The sequence below is a fragment of the Polypterus senegalus genome, chromosome 12, assembly GCF_016835505.1.
Source record: "Polypterus senegalus isolate Bchr_013 chromosome 12, ASM1683550v1, whole genome shotgun sequence".
Lineage (NCBI taxonomy): Eukaryota > Metazoa > Chordata > Cladistia > Polypteriformes > Polypteridae > Polypterus > Polypterus senegalus.
This window is the reverse complement of record NC_053165.1, coordinates 9,035,023-9,054,707: the sequence shown is the minus strand read 5'-3', so window position 1 is coordinate 9,054,707 and position 19,685 is coordinate 9,035,023. Positions and strand designations below refer to the sequence as shown.

Here is a 19,685-nt window from a genome sequence, read left to right as displayed (position 1 = left end):
ACCAATCAGAGAAACCTCAGGGGCGAGGGAGCTCATTTGTGTTATGATTTAGCCTGCTGCTCCTGTTGCTGCCTCAGCTAGCGATTCCGCCCTGACTCGGGCTAACTGTAAAGTGTGTGTGTGTGTGTTTAAAATTTTTATTGTCATGCCATGAATGGCAGCCCTCATTTAAGGTGGGTGGCAGGGTCTCTGGTTGAGGTTCGTCTGGGCACGATCATTCATTCGGCTTTCCCAAGTGCAGTGCAGCGCAGCTCTCCTCGCAGCCAAGAGCCACCGTCATGGCCTTCACTCTCTGCTGCTGTCACTGAACTGTCATTGGTCACAGGCAGGTGTGTGGCAGGAGCCCACTGAGAGGCGCACAGTCACAGCGCGTCTCTTCTGCAGTCGTAGGCACCTGCAGGAATTTGCTGACAGTGCAGCAGCTTGATGCCTTCAAGCAAAGTCTTTAAGCCACCATGTGATGATAGGCAGTGTGGTGTAGCGGTTAAGGCTTTGAACTTCATACCCTGGGGTTGTGGGTTCAAATCCCACTACTGACACCACAATATGGCCCTAAACAGGTCACTTCTCCTGCCTGTGCTCCAACTGGAAAACCAAAATGAAATGCTGCTGGTAATCTGACAGAAATGATGATGGTGGTTATAGAATCAGAGACCATTATGGTGATGGTGGACGAAGAGGCAGATTTATTATGTCTGAGGATGCAGAGTAGTGGGAGTGATACGAAGACAGTAAAGCAGCAGTGTGGAGATTTGGCCTGGATGAGGAAAGAGCAAGAGGTCAGGAAAGAATAAGATGAAGGCCATCAGAGAAACAGATGATGATGATGAAGGTAATGATGATTATGAAGGGTTGATGATGAAGGTGGAAGCAGTGCACATGACGACTTTCCACGTAAGGGGTCCCCAACGCCAGTCCTGGAGGGCCGCAGTGGCTGCCGGTTTTCATTCTAACTGTTTTCTTAATTGGTGACCCGTTTTTGTTGCTAATTAACTCCTTTTTCCTTTCATGTTAATCGACTTGATTTTTTACAGTTTGACCCTCTGAATTGCTTCATTTCTTTCCTTAAATGGCACCCAAACAGAAATGAAATGTTGAAGTGAGGGAGCCAACAGAAGACCAACTCAGTCAGGGCCTCAAACTCCAACCAGTGGCTTCATGAGGCGCAGAGTCTTGTCGTTCATTACACCCGTTCTTTAATTCCACAGCTTGTTGCTACTCTCATTGTGCATTAGCAGACATGTCCGAAATTGTGGATTTTCTCTTTTCTAAGAGCTCTGTAGTCAGGAGTCAAACAAAATGACACCTTTTATTGGCGAACTAAAAAGATTAGAATATGCAACCTTTTGAGGCAACTCAGGCCCCTTCTTTAGGCAAGATGTAATTAATTAATGTAATTAAGATGTAATTAATTATGTAATTATTGATGACATCTTGCCTCAAGAAGGGTCCTAAGTTGCCTCGAAAGCTTTGTGGCGAATGGCTGGGGACACCTGGAAGGACCAGGTAGAGGGACAATGCCTGTCCTGGACCACGAGAGGGCAGCCACCTTGGTCTGCGTCATGTCCACAGGATTGGAGCTTGGATGCTCGGCCCTTTTGGGGCCCGTGTCCACCACCAGGGGGTGCCCAGAGGATAATGGAACCACAACCGGAAGTGCTGCTGGAAGAAATTCCAGTGCTTCTGGGTGCTCATTCGGCCCTTCTGCCACACCAGGAAGTGTAATCGGAAGATTATTGCGAAGCAACTGGAGTACATCCGGGGTGTTATGAAAAGGGCTGCCTCACTCCATTAGTCAGGAAGAAGAAGACCGAGCTTGTGAGAAGAGGAGTGAGGGCAACAGAAGAGGAGAAGAAGAAGAAGAAGAAGAAAGAAAGGGACTGAATGCGTAGAGAAAGGCATTGCGAGGTTCTGTATACACAGAAAAAATATTAAATGTGCGTGTTTCTTGGACATCTGTTTTTTTTTTTGTGTGTTTGGGGCTGAACCTCCATAACTTCCATCCATTTTATCCATTTTCCAACCCGATGAATCCAAACACAGGGTCACGAAGGTCTGCTGGAGGCAATCCCAACCAACACAGGGCGCAAGGCAGGAACCAATCCCGGGCAGGGCACCAACCCGCTGCAGAACATACACACACACACACACACACACATACCAGGGCCAATTTAGAACCGCCAATCCACCTAACCTGCATGTCTTTGGATTGTGGGAGGAAACCCACGCAGACACGGGGGGGACATGCAAACTCCACGCAGGGAGGACCTCCACAACTTGTATATTGTAATCTTTTTAGTTCACCAATTTAAAAGGTGCCATTTTGCTTGACTACTCACTACATTCCTAATGGCTAACACGGTATGAGACCTTAGTACTAAGAGCTCTGTTAACATGTTTTGTGGACCAGAGCAGATCAGCATTCCTGAGACCTTCACCCTTTTATAGATAGATAGATAGATAAATAGAGAGATAGACAGATAGATAGATAGATAGATAGACAGATAGATAGATAGATATAAAAGGCACTATATGATAGATAGATAGATAGATAGATAGATAGATAGATATAAAAGGCACTATATGATAGATTGATAGATAGATAGATAGATAGATAGATAGATAGATAGATACTTTATTAATCCCAAGGGGATATTCACAAACTCCAGCAGCCGCATATTGATAAGAAATTTAATTAATTAATTAATTAATTAATTAATTAAATTAAAGAGTGATAACAATGCAGGTATAACAGACAATAACTTTGTATAATGTTAACGTTTACCCCCCCTGGGGTGGAATTGAAGAGTCGTATAGTGTGGGGTCTCCTCAGTCTGTCAGTGGAGCAGGACGGTGACAGCAGTCTGTCTGTCGCTGAAGCTGCTCCTCGTCTGGAGATGATCCTGTTCAGTGGATTCTCCATGATTGACAGGAGTCTGCTCAGCGCCCGTCGCTCTGCCACAGATGTCAAACTGTCCAGCTCCATTCCTACAATAGAGCCTGCCTTCCTCACCAGTTTGTCCAGGCGTGAGGCGTCCCTCTTCTTGATGCTGCCTCTCCAGCACACCACCGCGTAGAAGAGGGCGCTCACCACAATCATCTGATATATTCAAATATTGTATGATGGATGCAGTGTGCTGGTCTTATTTTGGCTCATTTTGTATCTCATTATTGTTTAGCAGAGAATTAAGGAAAAAGAAACAACTAAGGGGTCTGAGTCTTCAAGAGCGTGTGGACTGGAAAGCTTTGTGGCAAATGGCTGGGGACCCTAACCAGCTGATGTTTGCTGATGACATTGTGATCTGTAGCGAGAGTAGGGAGCAGGCCGCGGAGACCCTGGAGAGGTGGAGATATGAGAGGAGAGGAATGAAGGTCAGTAGGACCACCAAGACAGAATACATGTGTGTGAATGACAGGGAGGTCAGAGGAGTGGTGACGATGAGGGGAGTAGAGTTGGCGAAGGTGGAGGAGTTTAAATACTAAGGGATTAACAGTACAGAGTAATGGGGAGTGTGGAAGAGAAGTGAAGAAGAGAGTGCAGGCAGGGTGGAGAAGAATGTCAGGAGTGATTTGTGACAGACGGGTATCAGCAAGAGTGACAGGGAAGGTCTACAGGACAGTAGTGAGACCAGCTGTGTTATATGGGCTGGAGACGGTGGCACAGGAGACAGAGCTGGAGGTGACAGAGTTAAAGATGCTAAGATTTACATTGGGTGTGACGAGGATGGACAGGATTAGAAATGAGGACATTAGAGGGTCAGCTCAGGTGGGATGATTTAGAGACAAAGTCAGAGAGGCGAGATGGCGTTGGTTTGGATTTGTGCAGAGGAGAGATGAGGGGTATAATGAGAGAAGGGTGCTAAGGATAGAGCTGCTAGGCTAGAGGAGAAGAGGAAGGCCTAAGAGAAGGTGGTGAGAGAGGACTTGGAGGTGATGGAGGTGGCACTCTGTTGTGAAAATCATTTTTTTTTCCTTCAAAGATTTGTTATTGTTCTTGTTGTGTGATTAGTAGGAACAAACATTACAGCTATGTTATATGGGCTGGAGATGGTGGCACTGACCAGAAAGCAGGAGCCAGAGCTGGAGGTGGCAGAGTTAAAGATGCTAAGATTTGCATTGCGTGTGACGAGGATGGACAGGATTAGAAATGAGGACATTAGAGGGTCAGCTCAAGCTGGATGGTTGGGAGTCAGAGAGGCGAGATTACGTTGGTTTGGACTTGTGCAGAGGAGAGATGCTGAGTATAATGATAGAAGTGTGCTAAGGATAGAGCTCCCAGGGAAAAGGAGAAGAGGAAGGCCTATGAGAAGGTTTATGAATGTGGTGAGAGAGGACATGCAGGTGATGATGGGTGTAACAGATGACAAGGACAGAAAGATATGGAAAAAGATGATCCACTGTGGCGACCCCTAATGGGAGCAGCAAAAACAAGAAGAAGAAGAAGAAGTCTTCAAAAGCAAGTCAATTAAAATTCATTCAAAAGAAGTTAATTAACAGCAAAAACAGGTCACTAATTAAGAAGATGGTTAGAATGAAAACCTGCAGCCACTGTGGCCCACCCAGGACCGGAGCTGGGGACCCCTTGATCCACGTATATTGAAGGGGTGGAAGTGATAAGAAGAGGAAAGAGAAGGGCAGGTTTTTATCAGAGACGGACCTCTGTGATCACTTGCACTGAAGTGGACGGTCAGGCAGCTCTCCATCTCCATTCAGGTGTTCTTGCTGGGCTGTGAGTTTTGCTTTTTTTTTTTACTAAGGTCAGAATAGCAGAAATGGAAACGTAGGAGTCATCTGTGAGTCAGCGATGGATGAAACAAAAACATTCTTCACCTTGGAGTAGTTATTGACATGAACCCACGCCCAGTCCACGTCCAGCCCCCCTGAATCTAACAAGAGCCAGATTTTGGAGATGGATAAGAGCAGAGGAAGAGGGCTCGGTCCGACGGGCGAGGCTACTTAGCAGGTCCCCGACCGCCTTCCACCCACTCAGCTTCTCTGACATCACTCCATGTGAATGTCTGTTTCCTGGCCTCAGCAGCAATGGGATCCTGCACCTCGGGAAGGAATGCTTTCAGACTTTGCAGTGAATTCACTCGTTTCTTTTGTTACGACTGCATTGCTTTTTTTTTTTTGTTGGGGTGGGGGGATTTTTGGATTTAATGGAGGACTCATCCCAAACCAAGCCGATAGGGGGTCCGTCCTTACTTTGAAGAAAACAAAACAGAGAAAGAAGGTTCCGATTCTCACCAGGCCCCAGTCCTTTTTTGTAGCTGACAATAAATGTTCATAAATGTAAGTTAAAACTTACTGAGTGGTTGAACATAAGGCTCATTGAATGGCTGACATGGGTGGCTTAAGGAAGCCCCCACAGAGAAGATCTCACCCCCTGCTGGTCTTTAAAATATAACAATACATCACAAACTTTGTGGATGACAGTCAATATGTTTTAAGAGATGGGATGCATCAGGATGGTATGAGGACCCTTACCCAGCCAGGAGGCCAATGCAATGGAAAGACCAGTGGAGACAACAGCTTCTGAGGACTTTCTCCCCATCATGTTAGTTGGCAGCATTCACTGGGTTTGGATACCTACAGGGAACTGGAGTCTCAGAGTGCAGCCTTGTTGGGTTCCATGGGTGCTACCAGGGGATTCTGCGGGGACGTACCATTTCTATTTTATGGGACCTCCACCTGGACCGGAAGTGCAGCAGCAGCCGCATCACCTGCACATCAGAAGAGGTCATCCACCTGAAATTAAGCATAATTTGGGCCCAACCAGTACTTGGATGGGAGACCATCTAGGAAAAGCTGGGGTTGCTGCTGGAAGAGGTGTTGGTGAGACCAGCAGGGGGTGCTTACCCTGTGGTCAGAATGTGGTCATCCCCTGTCTCTAATTGGCCATCTCTCTCATCACTTCACCACCTAATAACTAATGTGTGGTGAGCGTACCGGTGCAAAAATGGCTGCTGTCGCATCATGCAGGACGATGCTACACATTAGCGAAGTGGCTCCCCGCTCACCGGAACGCTTTGAGTAGTGAGAAAAACGCTAGTTAAATTTAAAGAATTATTATTATTATTATTATTATTATTATTATGTCCTAGCACCAGGAGTACTCTTGAGTCTCAGATAAAAGGAGTTAATCCGCCTCACCCAGGGGAGTTGGAGTCGAGAGTGGAGAACGGACTAAGCTTGTCCGGGAGGAGAGAGGAGGAAAAGAGAGAACTGTATTGTAGTTGTGTTTAGTGGTCACTGAGTGAAGAAATCCATTAAAGGTGTTTTGATTGAAATTAACCTTGTATTTCAACCCAGGACTTGTGAATGTGTGGTTGCGGCTGAGATTTGGGGGCTCAGTGGCGTCCCCTACAGGTCACAAGTGGCGTAGTCAGCAGGATTCCTGGCTGTCTCCTTGGCAGGGATCTGCACTCAACAGATGTCTTGTTTCTGGGGTTCACGGTGCTTCAGCGACCCCTACAGGTCACAGCATCCACAAATGCTACTCGGTATTTTAAATTTGAAAGGCCAAGTTCAAGGCAAATACATCCATCTTTTGTAGAATAACAGCTCCCCTCACAACCTTGTTTGTCATTTTGAAGCATAAGTCCATGCGGAGGTTTCATTAAACTAACGCAGTGCCTATAAATACATTAGTATTCACCTGCTTGGCAGTGCCCACATTTATTAATATACTAGCCAAATTATCTGCCAAAAACAGGCAGTAGAATACATTTTAAAATATTTGGCGTCTCTTGGGCTATGCACCAGGTTTTGGTGTCCTCACATGTCTCATCCTCTCTTGACCGGTATTCCCTCTTAGTTGAACACATTCCCATAAATCTGCTTCTCAGACTTTATCCTTGTTCGCCCTCTTGTCTGTTTTTATACTTCCCTTCTTTAAAAGCGACTCCCAGTGGGCCTTCTACGCCTTTACTTCTCCTCACTCTCACACTTTCTCTTTCTGTTACATCACCATAGCCAAAATGGACCAATCAGATTGCTGCGAGAGACTGGGTACACACAGAGACCTTAGCGTTTTATTATCCCGTACATCGATTATTGCGTTCATATGACTTACTGACCACTTGGACATCACTTCGTTTTTTTTTGGCGGGCGCCTCCCGACTCCCAGAACGAGAAAACCAGTACAAATGACAGACAGTTCACTCGTCTGGATGTCTGGTGATGCAAGACATCAAACCTTTTCGGGATTCCCCTTTAGAATGGAAAACTTTTTAGGTCATTTTTGGATCATATTTTATCCACCTTTCTAAAGAGTAAACCCATAGATGTCTTCTGCCAAAATGACCAGAAGATCTTGAAGTTGTACATATGGGGTGGGGGGAATACTTTGCAAAAAGTGGGGGTTGGTAATATAGGGATATGGAGCGTCTTTTGATGCAGTTTCGAGATTGCTGATCATGAATATGATCGTATTTTTGATATCTGATTCTTTACCGGTGGTCCTAGTCCTCTAAGAGCCAATCGTAGGTCGAAAATGACAAATTTCAAACATAAGCATGTGGGGTATCGTTTAAGACTATTTCGAGGTCAAGTATTATGAATATGAGGTTTTTTTTAATGTTTGATCCTTCACTAGGGATCTAGCCCTCTATGGACATTTACCAGGGGGTGACGAATGACACATTTCTCTTTAGACTTTAAAGATTTAAACTGAAGCACACATTTTAAAATTTCACGGATCTGATGCAACTATTTTTGCTTATCATGAATTTCTACCTCATGAAGTAAATCACCACATTTCTTATGAACATCATGATTTAAAAGAGCCATCTCTGCCGGTTCTTCTATGATTCCTCTGTGTTACGAGACGAGTCCAGCCAGTCATTGATGTCGACTCCCAAGTACCTCTAACAGTGCACCACCGCCACTTCCACTTCCACTTCCTTAATAGCAATTGGCCGTTGAGGTTCTTTGGTGCGGTCAATAACCAATTTCTTGGTTTTGCTGGTGTTGAGTTGCAGCCCATTCTCAACGTTCTCCACCTGACTCCCCTCCTCTGTCTCATCCCCCTTATCAATACACCCCATTAATGCAGAATCATCTGAGAATTTCTACAAGTGACCTGACATGCTATTATTCATAGTCTGAGGTGTACAGGGTGAAAACAAAAGATGACAGGCCTGTTCCTTGTGGTCCTCCAGTGTTGCTCACACAGGCCTTCAGCCTCACAAACTGTGGACTAAGAGACCAGATGGTTCATTGCCCAGGACATGATAGGCTCATCCACAAGAGCACTTTCTCTGGTAGGCAAACTGCAGTAAGTCTAGGTGGTCCTTCTCAAGAGGACCCCTACAGTGCAGTACCAGCCTCTCAAAGGTCTTCATGATGTGGGACGTGAGGACCCACATGCATGAGGTGCCTGTGTTTACTATGCAGGGTGCTTTTCCACACTTTTTGCAGTTTCAGAGACAGAATGAACAGCCGGAAGATGACACCATAAAGTTGGTCAGCTCAGGCCTTAAGAACTCATAGACTGACTCCATTTGGTCCTAAGTGTTTCCTGTGTGTAGCCTCCTCACTTGTCTTCTCACTTTATCATTATCTATGGGCAGCCCATAATGGTGGTTGGGGTGGACCCACCACTAGCTTTACTGGTTTAGGTGGTAGTAGTTGTTGGTGCAGTAGGAATGCTGTGGAGGGACTGGACATTGGATGAAGATGGTGGTGGAAGAGGGAAAAAGCATTTCAAAATGTAGCTTTGTCCACATCCCCTTCTAGCACCTGAACCCTGGATTGCTTGAGTCCAGGTATGCCACCCACTCCATTCCAAACATCCTTTCCCTTATTCTGAGTGGGCCTGTTTTCTATTTTTGTTCTAGACATGTCTTGGTCATCGTGCACTTGCCATTTTGTAATTTGATGTTACTGGTGGGTGGAAGCCCTAAAATGGGCATATCAAAAAGGACTAAGAAGAGTTCTGCATGCAGGTATCTGATCCGAGTTATCCTTCTCTTCACTTGTGCTCCCTCAGGACTTTCGAGAGGCGATGCTTCATGCTAACAGACAACAAAGTGAGCAGCTGATTGAGGACGAGCTCCTGACCACCGTCCTGCGCGACCTGCCAATGGTCTACAGTCTTCACCGGGAAGTCCTTGGAGAGCTGGAGGAGCGGATTAGTAAATGGTGAGTAGCGAGTCCACTTGATGTTTCTCTGTAAATTACAATTCAACTCATAATTGAATCACAAATACTTACGAGACCCACCAAAATCCACCCGAGTGCATTCAAATGAACTGTGAAGGGACTTCACTTCCCAGCCTGCCTTTATTGGCCTCGGGGGGTTAGTCCTTTAAAGGTGAGGTAAGGGTGGCTCCGCCTCCTGGGAAATCCACCCACAAAATACACACATAGAAACTAAATTAACAGACAAAAACCTAATTAGATAGTTTCAACGCTCCTGGGTCGCTGTTGCCCCGTGAACCCCAACAGACAGGCACTCTGGACAACGAGTTAAAGTCCCAAGAAGTATTTTCATTCCTTTCCTTCTTAATAACAGTGCCTTAAGCAACCCAGCCACAATAATCATACAAATAAACACAATGATCAACACAATTCTCTCTCTCCATCTCTCCTCCACACCTCCCAGCAATCTTTGTCCACCTCCACCCGACTCTGGCTCCTTTGCTGGGTTCCCAGCAGTCCTTTAAATAGTCCTTGACCCGGAAGTGCTTCCATCCTTCTGACCACGTGACTTGTTAGCACTTCCGGGTCTAATGAAGAACTGGCTTTTTTCTTCAGCCCAGAAGTACTTTGGAGCTTCTGTTCCTGTGACTTGTGAGTACTTCTGGGCTATGAATGAGAGATGGCTCACCCGGTCCTTTTACAGCTCCTCCTGGCAGCACCCACGGTACCCAACAGGGCTGAAAAATATAATTCCAAGTCCCAGGATGTCCTGCAGAAATCCTGGGTACCCCTACACTCCATCTAGCATTTTGGGGGAGGCAGTGTCTAAAAGTGGCTGCCTTCCCCCATCCTTCCATCCTTTAGGTGTCCCGGCCTGGTTGAACATCCGGTCGTCCCTCACAATAGATAAATACCAATAAATAATAGAATTAAAAAAGAATAAAAAAGACACAAAGGAAATTTAAAGATAAACCAAGGGGGGAACCTTTGATTAAACAGAACAACTATGATACAACGCAGCTAGGCTGGCATGTCAGATGTCACCAAGGGACAACTTTGGACTTAGACGTCCGTATTCTTCATGCCACATCCTTGACAGATTTCTTCTTCTTTTTGTTTTTTTAGGGAAGAACAGCAGGGGATTGCGGGTATCCTCCTTTCCAGGAGAGCTCAGTTCTCCATCTTTACTCGGTACATCGCCGAGTTTGATAGGAACATGGCCCTGTTGGATGAGTGCTGTCAGAAATCTTCAACGCTCTCAAAGATGATCCAGCAGTTTGAGGTAAAGCTTACCAGGCAAAGACTTGCTGTAAAGACCTGATATAGCGCCTTTCATAAAAAGGGTGTCCTGTCCTGAGCTTCAATAGCCAGGCCACCGTGCTTTGATTTGGCTGTTGGTGTTTCATGGAAGCCATTTTGCTTGGTATGTCTCATACATTTTATTCATTTTTTTGTGCCTTTCCCTTGGTGTTTTTGGAGATCTGTGTGGCTTTTTAGTCCCAGGGCATCTGATTTTGATATTTGCTTTCCCTATCTAATCTCCCATTAAACCTAATCCTGTAAAATTTATCATCTTTCCATGACCCAGGTTTGGATTGCTATCGGGTGCCTCTATTTTGTGGGAGGAGCATCAGCCGTCGCCAAAAACTCCCAGAGTTCAATCATGGAAGTGCACGATGCTTTTAAGTGCAATTCCTTATTTGACCAATAGGGGGTTCTATAGACCAGTGAGTCTATTCCTATTATAATTGCTCAAAATTCCAGTCAGGTCAGGTCAGGTTGAGGGTTATGCACTGGTACAGCGCGTTGCCGCCCCCAGCACACGACAAAACAGCTCGGGATCTTGGTTGGCAACCCCCCAGGTAGACATGTGGTCCAGTTCCACCTCCAGGAGATGACCCTCTGTCTGCACAGTTCTTTAAATTCAATTGGTCTACCTGCAACTCTGCGGAGTTCCTCTGTGATGGTGGTTATTTATTTCTATTTCGGGAACACAGCCCATGTGTGTGCAGATGCCACTTTAAAGATAGGCACACCATTTCCGATATTGTGAGTAAAACAAAAACTACACTTTAAATACTTCAAATGTACCCCCAAGCCTTGGAGGCCAACGTAGGACCAGATGGCAGCAGCGTCTGTCCAGTCATCAGGAGCTCCAGATTTATGCGTCTCAGTGGTTTTTCAGTTCCGCCTCATTCTTGTTTTCTCGTGTTTGAATGAAAGTACTTTGACTTTTAACAGTTCCTGATTCTCATGCTACGGTTCCGGCTTGTCGTTTTGGTATCGACCCCTCCACGTGATTTTTGTTCCCCCTCATTTCATCTCTGTTGATCTTTCTTGCTGCTGAGACAGACTCTGACTGGCCCTGGTAACATAGAAAGGTTGTTTTGGTCTGCAGGAACACCTCCGGGCACTAGGGGGCGGCCTCAGGATGTCTTCAGGGTATTCCTTATCCTGGAAGAGGGTCAGGACTGGAAGGAGGCTTAGAAAGCCTGCTGTGAGGAGTCTGGAGTGAAGCGAGTGGCTAGGGCTTGCGTGGAGGGAGGAAGGAATATTTGTCATTTTTTTGATGGAAAGTGGACCAGCCACCCCACATGCTAATAAAGGTCTCATCATTATACAGGGTACCCACGAAAACACTCCTTGATTTTAAATGATTACAAAATCTAAATTTATTGGAATATTCTTTCACCTTTGAGGCTACAGTTTCATCAACTCATAAAGTTTCATATGGTATCTGTTGATTACATACACTCGATGTGCGCCCCATCTGTTACTCGGCAAACATCGATGTGATAATCGAGCTCGGACCAGACTCTCCGAAGCATATCCGGTGTGATCGTGTTTATAGCTTCAGTGATGCGTTCCTGCAGATCATCCATAGTTGCGGGTAGTGAAGGTTACGCACACTCTGTCTTTCATGTGCCCCCCAGAGGAACAAAATGGACTTGTTAGTAGGCGTATTTCCATGAAATTTGCATCTGAAAGCACGCTGCACAGTCACAACACTTTTTGTTGTATGAAATTCCAACACACACCAGCTGTGTTGCTGTAGGGTGAGCGCCATCTTGAATTTCACGGTCCGCTAGCGGAATAAGGAGTGCACAGAAGAATCTGCAGGGAAAAGAAGAAATGTTTTCAGTTAATGTATTTACTGTCATCTTATTTATAAACATATTCCAATAAGTTTTGATTTTGTAACCATTTAAAATCAAGGAGTGTTTCTGTGGGCACCCTGTATTAGAGTTAGGTGTACTGTAGTACGCATGACTTAATAATTATAATTCTTTGCATTTATATAGCGCTTTTCTCACTACTCAAAGCGCTCAGCAATTGCAGGTTAAGAGTCTTACTCAAGGACCCAACAGAGCAGAGTCCCTTTTGGCATTTACGGGATTCGAACCGGCAACCTTCCGAACAATAAGGGGTCACAAATGAGAAGACAAAAATGAACCGAGGGCCAATTTCAAATTTCAAAAGTGTTGTCTTGAACCAAAAGTCAAAGTTATAAACCGAAACTTCTCTACTTGTCTTATTTCAAAACAACTGTATATACTCATGTTTAAGTTCTGTTGAGGCTTGAGTTTACCGTATAATTTCCGGTATTTTATAAAGTCAGTCGTATAAGTCGAATGCGGAAATCTCCCCCTGTTGGTCCAAGAGATTACGATATGCTAACGCCTGCCCACCTGAGAGAGTAACCACGGAGCACACGGCCTTTTATTTTTTTATGTATTGTGCCTACGTAACCACAAGGTAATACCTGAACTATTCCGAAGAGATGTTTGCATTGTGTTATGTTTTTTGTATCTCATACCTTCATACACCTTTATCGTAAGGACATCCCTTATCTACGATGGAGTGTTCAATCAGAAGAAGATATGAAGCTGGTTTTAAATTAAAAGTCGCTGAAGTGGCGAAAGAAATCGGTAACTGCACTGCTGCGACCAAATTCGATGTGTCTGAGAAACTGGTGCGAGATTGGAGGAGGCAAGAAGATGTAAAAAAAAAAAGAAAAAATTAAATAAAATTAAGTGTAATTTTGAACGGGCGTATAAGTCGGGATCTGATTTAATGATCAATTTTTCGGGTTTCAAGACCTGACTCTTAAATGCGAGTATATACGGTAAGCCACAAAGCATACAAGGCAGGTTTGGTTTTAACCACTGAGGTATATCTCTGAGATGAAATGGGCACCATATTTATAAGCAATGGTCACTTCATCGTTGGAGAAACAAGAGACTTCCCTCAGGCCTATAAAGGCTGGGACGACCCTCAGTCCCTTGCGGTTCATTGTGAATGCGCCTGTGGTGGTGAGCTCCTCTAGTGTTTATTGTTATGGTGCTTTTGTGTTTTTTTAGATTTTTTGAACCCGTGTTTTATGCTTTTGACTACACCTCTTGGATTTTGGATTGTGGGATTGCCTTTTGCAGGCGTTGCCTTGTATGCGGTTTGCATTCTTCAGAGCTTATTTTTGCCGCACTCTGTTGTGAAAATCATTTTTTTTTTCCTTCCAAGATTTGTCATTGTTCTTGTTGTGTGATTAGTAGGGACAAAAATTACAGCTATGTTATATGGGCTGGAGATGGTGGCACTGACCAGAAAGCAGGAGACAGAGAGTTAAAGAAGTTATGATTTGTATTGGGTGTGACGAGGATGGACAGGATTAGAAATGAGGACATTAGAGGGTCAGCTCAGGTTGGACGGTTGGGAGACAAAGTCAGAGAGGCGAGATGGCGTTGGTTTGGACATGTGCTGAGGAAAGATGAAGGGTATACTGGGAGAAGGGGACTAAGGATAGAGCTGCCAGGGAAGGGGAGAAGAGGAAGGCCTAAGAGAAGGTTTATGGTTGTGGTGAGAGAGGACATGCAGGTGATGGGTGTAACAGAACAAGATGGAGAGGGCAGGAGGATATGGAAGAAGATGATCCGCTGTGGTGACCCCTAACGGGAGCAGCCAAAAGAAGAAGAAGTAGGGGAAAAAATTTGAGCAATTTTTAGGACTTGTGAGCTTTGGAACTCTCAAGTTCATAACAGGGTGAGATGAAGGTGCATAGGATTATCTTTAGAAAAGCTGAAAACAGATCACAAAAATTCAGATAAAAATGTGTCCCTTTCTGGGAAGAAGAGTCTAAGTGCGGTCAAGACCTCGTGCTCGGTGCACCTTGAGCCGCCCCACCAGCTCCATCTGCGGAGCATGTGACCTCCGCGGCGCACATAGCAGTCCTCTCCTTTAATGTGTCTTCTTTGCTTTCAGGTTTGACCTACAAAAAAGTAAGAATGCGCCAGCAATTAGAGGTCTGCTTGGGTGGTGAGCAGAATAAAAAGGCCCTTTGAGTTAAGTGAGCTGGAGTGAGAATGGAAGTGCACCATCTGTTTTATCAAGCGCGATTAAGCAGGGGGGGTATAAAAATGTTTCGCTCCTGCAGTTTTATCTCGGGCTCACAGCAGTAACCCGGCTCCAGTGAAGCTAATTAGTGAAGCTGTTTCTCGAGATCTTGTAAAATTGTAAGAAGTTCACTGCAGGAGAGCAGGGCGTTTCACACATTCTTATAATATTTGATTCCTTCACTTCTCCTACTGGAGAGAAGCACTTTCTCATATACATACTAACACACTGGAGAAAGTGCCAGGTGAGCAAATATCACACAAGATATTTAAAACGTCCTGTATGCTAGAGACTATAACCACAAGGGGGCGCCAGAGAGACCCAAACCACAGACACAGCAGTACACCACACGTTAAATGAATAAAATAAAGAGTATTTATTCACTCAGATACCTTTAAAGAAAAGTCACAGCATCACAAGAAATTGATAGATCCTTCCTCCTACTCCACCTCTGCTGAGTGTTGCCCGCTGCCTCCCGACTCTGACTCCATTACATAAGGCATCAGGCTCCTTATTACCCCGGGCCTAGGGTGCCACACCCATGGCTTCCAGGTAGCACTTCCGGGCCATAAGGAAAGGTGGGAGGTCCTCCCCTGACAGCACCTTCTCTTGATCCCCAGGGACCTCGAGGGGGCTGCACTTCCAGACTCCATCTCCCATGCACCCCTGCGGGTGTCCCAATTGGGTTCCCATATGTGGGCCCACTGCCACCTGGCATATGCGGAGTGGAATCACTCCCGACTCTCGGCTTCTGCTGGTCCCTCCATTAACTTACACAGCCCGGGTACAAAGTTATTTATTTGTTCTGCCAGCCAATCCGTTTGCATCCTTGCACTCGCCTCCCATCCGGGTAATGTACCATCTGGGATGGTACAAAGGATGGTATTAACAAGCTTGGGATAAGATGACATGAAGAAAATAAACCATTCATCCATCCTTCTTTAAATAGCGGTGGGGGCGGGGCCTCATCTGAAGCATTAGGTGGCCCCACCCATTCTGGCCTCAACATAATATGACACACAAGAAATGTAATTTAAAGGGCAAAGTACCAAGCAACAAACACTTCCATAAATTATAAAATTATTGATTATTAAAATGTTCATCAAACTATACAACATAAAAACGAAAACAATTTTTACAGTATTTACAAAATAATAATATTTAAAAGTTAGCAAAAAGTTAAATAAACAGAAAGCACATTTGAATCAGGGATAAAATCTCTGGCTGAACCATAAAAGCTTTAGTTTATTTTCCTTATCATTTATGTTATGGCCAAGCCTAGCTTATGTTTTGTATTCTTTGTTCAATGTTCATCCATCCATCCATTATCCAGCCCGCTATATCCTAACTACTGGGGCACGGGGGTTTGCCAGAGCCAATCCCAGGCAACACAGGGCGCAAGGCAGGAAACAAACCCCGGGCAGGGCAGAAAGAAAACCACCGGGGCTAAATGAGCTCATATGGTGAAAACGCAACTCTTAATAAGTATATGGACAGCAGACAAATGATGGCGAATCTGCTGCGCGCGTGTCTACGTAACACGTGTTAGAAAATAAGATTGACATTAAGTTGTACCGATCACAAGTCACGTTTTCTACATTTTGTCCCAGCCTTCTGCTAAAATCACTTTAGTTTATTTCCTTCTCTCATTAGCAACAGTCACCACCCAGGAATGAGAAAGGAAGGGAGAACAGAAATTTAGAAAATTGTTTGACAAATTTATTAACTCTTTCAGGGCAGTTGTTGAGTTTTGTCGAAATTCAGGGGTAGGTAATCTGTGACAAAATCTCGCCGCTTCGTTTTAGTCCAACTCTCTTTGCGAGAAGGAAAGTTAGCTTCGTTCATTTGACATATGTGGTCTTCTCGCACCCTCATGTGCCCAATGAAGACTTGCCTTCCTCAGATGTAGAATCTCTCGTTTAACAGGCAATATGCTCCCCTGTCTCTCACCTCCCACAAACACACGGTGTACCGCCTCAGCTAGACATCCTTCATTTGTCTGTTTCCCCCGATGTGCTTTCCCACAGCAGAATAATTGGCATTTAATTTGAAACATAAATTTAAATTGTGGGCACACGGAGCTGTGATTTCTGCTATTTCCAAAGCGGCACTTAAACGGAGAGACAGGCGGCAGTATTTATTTCCGCAAAGCAGCGTGTTAAGTCCTAGGCGTCGGGTGTCGTCCTTTCTGAAGCTCGAAACTTTCACAAGGTGTCAGGGACCCGTTTGTTAAGCAGACCAAATGTTTATGGTGCAAACACAGAGGCCTGAATGAGACCACCTTATGCTAGAACGTCAAGTCAAGTGGCTTTATTGCCTTATACCGTATTGCAGCATACAGTGGCATGAAATGTCGGTCAATAGGGCGATGGTGCAACTTATATATAAACACAGGACAAGTGCAAGACAGGTAAAGAACTACACCATAATGCAATATAATAAATAAATAATAGGCAAGTGAATAGACAGTTGGTGCACTGCCAACATTAATGCTGAGGTCTACATTGAATAGTTAGATTTCCACCCACCTTAGATGGGTAGCACAGCTAGTGTGTCCATCTGTCACGCAATTACAGTACTTATGAATTACTGGGGCTAGAACCTTGATCTGGCCCTCTGGGACATGCACAAGACCATTATAATCATTTTTAAAAAGTCCAGTTTCTTTTTCCCCTTTGCCAAGTTTATTAAAATTCTCAAACATTTTTGTGTTTTCGATGATCTTGAGGTAAATCAAATTCAGCAGGGTTTCCAGAGTTCCTCATTATGGCTCTTTTTCATCACCGTAGATAGACATCCATCCAGTATCCTTCCCGCTATATCATAACTACAGGGTCACAGGAGCTAATCCCAGCCAACACAGGGCGCAAGGTAGGAAACAAACCCCGGGCAAGGCGCCAGCACAGGGCACAGGGCACACACACTAGGGACAATTTAGGATCGCCAATCCATCTAACCTGCACGTCTTTGGACTGTGGGAGGAAACCCACGCAGACACGGGGAGAACATGCAAACTCCACGCAGGGAGGACCCGGGAAGTGAACCCGGGTCTTCTTACTGCAAGGCAGCAGCGCTACCATTGTGCCACCTCCGTAGATAGACAGATATGAAAAATGCAACACAAGAAAGATGGATAGACAGAATGATGGATTCATGAGAAATATGCTATATAATAGAAAAGGTGCTTTATAATAGTTAGATATGAAAATCCCTGTATAACTGATTGATGGCGGACCGATGCAATGCTTCGTATTTTTTTGACGTACTTCTACAGGGACGTATATTCATTTTCTAGCCCAGTCACTGTCTGTGTGGATCTTGCATGTTCTCTCCATGTCTGTCTGGTTTTTATTCTGGTACCCCTGCTTCCGCCTAAGGTGTGAGTGTAGGTGTGTGCCTGGGTGCTCCTTTTGATAAATTGGCAACCCTTCAGGGGCTACACCCCTGTCTTCAGCTTGATCCTGCCAGGATAGGGTTGTTTTCCCGATGACCTTGAAATGGAAAATGTGGCTTGTAAAAATGGGTGGATGGCATGGACAACAATTTTGTTCAGCCTAGCTTCTCCTTAGATATTTTGACAAAGAGTCAGTGAGAAAAATCACTTCACCATTTAATACTCCATCACTTTTTAAAATTAATTATATAGTACATTTCAATAGTGAATGCTATAGGTGCTTTGTGTCTCATATTTTACAACTGTTGTCCTGGCTGGTAAACTGAATTGCACAGAGCCACCGATGTGAGTCAGCAGTGAGGACTAATCCCGCAATCCTAGCTTCAGCCACTAGGGGGCCACACTGCCGCGGAGTCAGACATGTGAAAAGAGCATTAGGAGTTAAAAAAGTAAATGCCGGCTTTCTAAGAGGTCTCACTTTCACCTTCTATAAAGGCAAGAGTTTGTAAAGAATGAAAGTGACCTGGAAAACGCTGAAAACAACAGTATTTGAGTGGTGGATCAGAAAAGACATTAAAGGGCAGGCCTTGGACTGAAGTCCCTGGAGAGCGTTAAGGGCGTCACGCCCTGAGCTCCAGACTGCCTGAGAGAGCTCAAGGGGGGAATGAGGATATGGAAGTGGGACCAGCCCAACATTCTTAATGCCTTCAAATCTGGGGTGGGGGAGGGGCGACCAGGTCTTAAAAACAATGATGGGCTTAGCGCTCCGTGGTGTAGGGTGGGCTGCATCTCTCCTCCTTTTTAAATCAAACAACATGAATGTTTATAGATCAGTTTAGTCCTCCTTTCAAAGTCTGTGATGTTTAGCTACAGCAAAAGTAATTCATGTGCCGCACATCTCAGTGTGGAAAGCTTTGCCCACACTGCCTATTAGCCTGGTCACTTTGCTGGACTTTTTGAATGCTGCTAGTGGATGGGATGGGATGGAGCTCACTAGAGACATAGCTATGAAATGCATAGATAGATAGATAGATAGATAGATAGATAGATAGATAGATAGATAGATAGATAGATAGATAGATAGATAGATAGATAGATAGATAGATAGATATCAGCCACGCCTGAATAGAAGTAAGATAGATAGATAGATAGATAGATAGCTCCCCAAATACTCTTGGTTCTCTTCTCCTGACTTAGATAGATAGATAGATAGATAGATAGATAGATAGATAGATAGAAACTTAGGGTGGATTGGATCATGGTGTGATTCTACAATAAAGCACTTGGCATAGTTGGCAGGATTTGCATTGTGGATAGGTGATGTTGCCAGCACTACGTTTATCAGCAAATTGTGCCACAGTAGCTCTACTGTGAGACTGGACCAGGTGGGCTAGCCTTCGCTTCCTATGTGTATCAGTGAGCCTTGGGTGCCCATGACCCTGTTGCCAGTTCACCAGTTGACCTTCCTCAGACCACTTTAGGCAGGCAGTAACCACTGCAGGACCAGTACACCCCCACAAGATCTGCTGTTTTGGAGATCCTCTGACCCCATCATCTATCTATCCCAATGTGGCTGTTGACAATGCCACTCAGATCCTTGCACTTGCCCATTTTTCCTGCTTCCAACACATCACCTTGGAACGAAATCATTGGTGTTATTCACGTCACCTGGCAATGCTTTTAATGTTGTGACAGATTGGTGCACCTCGTATAAGTTAGATGGTACCATAGCTTACACTTCTACTTTGGCAGAATGTAG

General features: G+C 44.8%; 1 protein-coding gene across 2 annotated transcripts in view; it reads left to right on the top strand.

Moving 5' to 3' along the window:
- The window catches only part of fgd5a (FYVE, RhoGEF and PH domain containing 5a), a 181,626-nt gene that overhangs the window by 85,226 nt on the left and 76,715 nt on the right, over positions 1-19,685 (top strand). For both annotated transcript variants that reach the window (XM_039773630.1, XM_039773631.1), the window contains exons 6-7: positions 8,993-9,144; positions 10,270-10,426. In XM_039773630.1, coding sequence (XP_039629564.1) covers positions 8,993-9,144; positions 10,270-10,426 — 309 coding nt within the window. The remainder of the gene's footprint in view (positions 1-8,992; positions 9,145-10,269; positions 10,427-19,685) is intronic.